General features: G+C 42.3%; 1 protein-coding gene across 1 annotated transcript in view; it reads left to right on the top strand.

The window, feature by feature from the left end:
• The first annotated feature begins 689 nt into the window (after window positions 1-689).
• TBCA (tubulin folding cofactor A) overlaps window positions 690-6,000 on the top strand; it is a 102,138-nt gene continuing 96,827 nt past the window's right edge. Inside the window, exon 1 of the mRNA XM_024732811.1 lies at window positions 690-870. Coding sequence (XP_024588579.1) covers window positions 818-870 — 53 coding nt within the window. The 5' untranslated portion in view covers window positions 690-817. The remainder of the gene's footprint in view (window positions 871-6,000) is intronic.

Raw genomic sequence — 6,000 nt, 5'->3', positions numbered from 1 at the left:
TTTGCATACAAGGCAAAAGCCTCAGCAGCGAGGTTAGGTGGCCTATGTGCCCAGTGTCAGTTAGCTATTAAAGGGTAAAACCCCTTTAATACCAAAGGTCAGTGGGTTTGTTTGACCACGAAGCCCAAGCTTTTTTATGCCACACAATTTTTGTAAGTTGGATATTTAACATTTACTCGAGGTAATGATTTTTGAATAAGTCCTATAGTCGTTTTTTTTGTTAGGTGCATTTATCTACAAACATTGTTTGCAGAGGTCTGAGGTGGAGGGTAAGGATTTTCTTAACTGCGTGCATGACGGTAGTTTATTTCTTTAAACCTGCATCATTTTACCCCATTTGACATAAGATAATGACACCGAAAATATCTTCAATTTTTAGGTCACTCCGTCCTTTCAGCGGATAATCTCGCAAAGCAATGTCATGGCCAAACCAGCCTATCCGGGGAGACACAAGTTTCCCCAAACGCCCAGGCTGTGGAGACCAGGAAAAGTGTAACTTGTATTCACACTAAAAGGAGGGCTGTTCAAGAATAAAAAGGAGGGCTACTTGAGATAGACAAGCCAGGTTCTGCGAGCGGGAAACTCGGTGGAGGTGGGTGAGTGGTGACCCCGCCCTTGGCTCGCGACCCTGGGCCACGCCCAGCGGGTGTGGCAGCAGCGCCAGCGTGGCTCCGGGGCCGCGCCGGAGTGTGCGCATGCGCGCCGGCCCGCGCCAGGCGGCGCGCCGGCTACGCCAACAGACCCGCTTCCTTCGCTTAGTCTCCCTCAAAGGTTACCCCGGCTCTCCGCCACTCATTCCCGCGGCGCTCGAGGGACCATGGCCGATCCTCGCGTGAGGCAGATCAAGATCAAAACTGGCGTGGTGAAGCGGTAAGGAGCCAGGAGCGGCGCAGCTGCCGCCGTCTCCTCTTCCTCGCCCCGTGGCGGCCCGAGAGGCCGTGCGGAGCGCAGGCCCGAGCTGGGCCCCGGACTCCAGGCCTCAGCTGGGGCGCCGCGGCCGGTGGGGACGAGGCGGGAACGGAGGGGGCGCGCAGGTGCCCAAGTCACCGGACCGGGGCACTCCCTCTCCGCGCCTGCCCCCTCCAAAACCTAGACGCGGAGCGGTGAAGGTCGCGGCGGCCCCACCCCTCCGGCGCCCGCAGTCGGGGAGGCAGAGGGGCGGCCGCCCGGCTCTCGAGGGCGGGGCGGGCTGGGGTCGTATCTCCGAGTGCGCTGCCCGGGTCTCCCTGCGGAACCTGGCTGGTGGGGGGCGCTTCCGGTCCATTACCTACGCTCACGTGGACGCGCGAGGCCGTTGTGAAGTTTAGGGGGTCGCTGCGAGCCCGGCCCTCATTAGAAATAGGACCTTGCGGGCGCCCTGTCATCTAACATGGCAGGCGGGACTCGCAGTCTGAAGAACTGCGGCGTGAACTTCCAGCACACTCGACAAACTTCTGTGGCCTCACTCCCCGGCTAGCTTCCCCGAGGCTCGCCCCGGAGCTTGTGGGGTGCTGTTCAAGTAACTATCCTGTGTAGGCCAGTCCTGTAATTCGCCGTCCTTCTCGCCGCTGTGGAGTGCCTATTAGGCCTTTATTGTTCAGACCCCAAAAGATGAAACTTTTTGATGAGGCATTCCAAGAGAAAAGATGAAACTTTTTGATGAGGCATTCCAAGAGAAAAGATGAACAGCCTTCTGAAGAAGTAGGTTATTTGGCAGTAAACATGTCTAATCCTAGTTCTCTCGCTTCTTCCTCTGCCCACCTTTCCTCCCTGTGTTGATATTTTCACCAGAGGAAGGACAAGGCAAAGGGGAGAATAAACGCTTTTTAAGATATTGCCTCCGCGGCTTAGCACAGCATTGCACTGTGCTTTCCAGAAGCTGTCATTATTGTTAAGGCGGTAAGGAGATAGGATGAGTAGTAGTGGAATGTACAGCCTTTTCTGAAGTGAGACTGCTTGGGTTCCAGTCCTGATTCTAACATATATTATGTATTGTTGAATATATTACATTGCACCGTGCCTCAGTTTCCTGGTTTGTAAAATGGAGTAAGTACCCGCCTCGTGCAGTTGTTCCAAAAAATGCCTGCTGTTCTGTTTAACAGTATGTGGTAAGTACTAGTAAATGTTAACTAATACTGTGGTTTGTATTCCCATTTTACAGATGAGAAACTGAGGTTTAATGAAGTTAAAATAGGAAAAGTAAACTTGTCCGGGGTCACTGTGCTAGTTAGTGGCAGAGCAGGGAAAAGCACTAGGGTTTCTGATCTACAACCTTTTGTTTTAAGCTACAGTGCCCCCCAGAAGAGTATTTTTTAAAATGTGTGATAATAGAAGGGGAGTTGAGATGTGTAATTGAAAATATAATTTGCCCTATTACCCCCAAGTTCTGTTTTCACTTTTGTTAGACTTACTTTGGTTATGTCATTTTCATAAATCTATTTGGCAGAAGTACCAGGGTATAATGAAGAGTGCTTTAAAAGTCATGAGAAATGACTCTTTTATTGAGTATAGTTGATTTACAATATTAGTTTCAGGTGTATAACAGTGATTCAAAATTTTTTATTAATTATTCTCCATTAAGTTATTATAAAATATTGGCTGTATTCCCTGTACTGTACAATATATTCTTGTAGCTTATTTATTTTATATGTAGTAGTTTGTACTTCTTAATCCCCTACCCCTATTCTACCCCATTCCCTTCCCTCTCCCCACTGGTAACTACTAGTTTGCTCTCTATATCTGTAAGTCAGTTTCTGATCTGTTATATTCATTTGTGTGTTTTATTTTTTAGATTCCACATATTAGTGATAACATATAGTGTTTGTCTTTCTCTGTGTGACTTACTTCACTAAGCATAATACCCTGTAGGTCCATCCATGTTGTTGCAAATGGCAGAATTCCATTCTTTTTTATGGCTGAGTAGTATTCTGTCGTGTGTATATATGTGTGTGTGTGTGTGTGTGTGTACGTATATCACATCTTCTCTATCCATTCATCAGTTGAATGACGCTTAGGTTGCTTCCATAGCTTTGCTATTGTAAATAATGCTGCTGTGAACATGGGGGTGCATGTATCTTTTCGAAATAGTGGTTTCATTTTCTTCAGATAAATACCCAGGAGTGGAATTGCCGGATCATATGGTGGTTCTGTTTTTAGTTTTTTGAGGAACCTCGATGCTGTTTCCCATAGTGGCTGCACCAATTTACATTCCCACCAGCAGTGTACAGGGATTCCCTTTTCTCCACATCCTCACCAGCATTTGTTATTTGTGGGAAGACACACTCATTTAGATAATAATTTAAGTTTTCAGGCTTTCAAAAATTCTTAAGTACTTATGGAAACTGCTTGGAAATAAAGTTTTGTTTTCATTTTATTTCAATAATAGAGCATTATCACACTAATTTTGATTCTTCATACATAAGTAAATTTATCATTTTTATGAAATCCCCTCATAATTTACTTCATAATATCTCAAATTGCTTATAAATTAATGGAAATGCCTACTGTACATTTTTTCATGGCTTTTCTGTTGACATTTTGGTGTAGAGCTTTCCCATATGTACTGAAATGAGATATGGTTTTTAAAAAACCTAAAATTTCTATTTTAGCTGCTTATTACTCATATTTTGCCTTGGTAGATAACTCTCTAAATCCATAAATATTGTTCCCTATTCTCCTGTGACATTCTCCTGAAAATTATTTTACTGTGACTCCTTCCATCTTCTGCCTTAGTATCCTGTTTTTTTTAAAATTCTACATTATACTTCAGCAGAGGAAAAAAATAGATGAGGCAGATGTGGCAACACGTTAATAATTGTTGGGGATGAATGGTCATGGATCTTCATTATATTCTTCTCTATATATATTAAACATTTTTTATAATAAAAAGGTATGCATTTTTTCTCCTCCAAATTTAGTTTCAGAGACTTCTCAGTTAGTTTCATGATTCAGACATGTTCTTGGTTTTGTGAACGGCATTCTGTGCATTGGTTTCTTAAAGCAGTGGTCTAAAATTCAGTTTCTGTTCTCAGCACCTTTTTTCTAGTCAAGATGTTCATTTCCCATCACCTCATTTATCTTCAGAAGTAACAACTTTTATTTGGAAAAAGAGATTTAAAGTCATTCAAGCCCAGAATTCCTTCAGTTTTCTTTCCAGGAGTTCAGAACCATTTAGAAATATATTCTAGGTGTTAGTCCTAGAGTTCAGTTTGGGTAGGCTGTGTGCTTGGGAGGGTAGATTCTTAGAGTTTAGTGTCTAATCAAATCAAATCTGCTAAAATACTTCAGGTGATCTGAAAGTTCCCTGTAGTGGGTTTTAGGAAGAAATGTGGACAGGCAGATGGAATATTACTGGAGTATGGAAACAGGCAATAAATAAAAGGTGGTATTTGGCAACTGAGAGATCAAACAATGAGTGGAAGATGCGCATTTCAGCATGTTGGCAAAATGGTGGTTTTAGACCCTAAGGAAATAGGCAGAAGCCTCACAGTGCTCTAGTCCTAGAGAAACTTTGTTATTTCACATGGTAACAAAGGCAAAGGATCTGATTTCCTGAAATAGATTTCAAGAGAGAGGTTAGACCCCTAGAAACAGGAGAGTCCAGTTACTAGGAATGGCTTGTAAGGTGAGAGTTAGACAGCCATGAGTCTGACTTGGTACTGAGTTCCTGACTCGTAGGACTTGTCAGATATCTCCTCCCCTGCAATGGGATTGTTTTTCTAGGGCTAATTCTGGCTGTGAATTAGAGATATGTGTGCACTAGGGGCTGGGTAATATACGAAGTTTCTTCAAGCAGCAGCCTGTGTTCACATGTGACTCCTTGTTAATGGGTATTAGTTGGTAGGTTTGGGTCTTGCAGGCTGTTTTTAAAGATTTGATGTTCGACAAATATTTAACAAATGAGACTGAATATCCTTTACCAAATTACACCAACATCAGTGGAATATTTTTCTTTATCTTCTTATCTTCCCTTGAGACTGGGAGTGACATCAGTGAGGAAACTGTCTTGTTCACTGCTCTGTCTTCAGTGCCTGGCATGGAATAGCCACCTGACCTAAGTTTACTGAGATTAATTGAATGATCAGTGCCAAACAGTATTAAGCAAGGTCAGATTTACTCGAGTTTTCTGTTGAAATAATCACAGCCTCCTTTTTGTTCATCCTTGATAATTTAAGGGCTTATATTAGGAGTTTGGGATTAACATATACACACTACTATATATAAAATAGATAAACACAAGGGCCTACTGTATAGCACAGGGAGCTATATTCAATATCTTATAATCACATATAATGGAAAAGAATCTGAAAAAGAACATATATATGTATATGTATATCTGAATCACTTTGCTGTGCACCTGAAACTAACACAACACTATAAGTCAACTATACTTCAATGTAAATAAATAAATAAATAAAGTGTGTATGTGTGTGTGAAAAAAAAAAAAAAAAATTTGAATCCATGTTCCAGATTGCTAGACCTACTTATATGTGACTGGGCACAGCTAATCTGGCAGCCCTAGCAAGGAGTTACCAGATATGACTCCAAATTTCTTCTTCTCCAGTGCAGAACTGTAAATCTCCCCCACCTCCCACCCCCCAGTGTCTCGCTGACATTGGTTGTCTGGGTTTACCTGGGACAGAAGGGTTTCCAGGATGTGGAACCTACAGTCCTAAAGTTGGGCAAGTCCCAAGCAAACCAGGGTGATTCGTATTAGTACTTACATAAGTAGCTAACATAGCACTGTTTTGTGTGTGCTGTGATTATTTGGAGACTATTTGCTGATAGTACAACTGTGAATTGAATGTTGTACTTTACTTAAAACTTAAATGCATCCTGTAAATATGAAGTTTTGCCAGAGAAGCTTTTTTTCCTGTATTAAATTATTGGTGATTTAGAAAATACTTTTCTCTAAAGTAGAAGATACAGCATTGATTTTTTTTCTTCTGGTTTTATTGAGATATAATTGACATACAGCAACTGTATAAGTTTAAGGTATACAACATAATGATTTGACTTATA

This window comes from Neophocaena asiaeorientalis, unplaced genomic scaffold, assembly GCF_003031525.2.
Source record: "Neophocaena asiaeorientalis asiaeorientalis breed wild unplaced genomic scaffold, Neophocaena_asiaeorientalis_V1.1 scaffold515, whole genome shotgun sequence".
Taxonomy (NCBI): Eukaryota; Metazoa; Chordata; class Mammalia; order Artiodactyla; family Phocoenidae; genus Neophocaena; species Neophocaena asiaeorientalis.
This window is presented reverse-complemented; position numbering and strand designations above follow the sequence as displayed.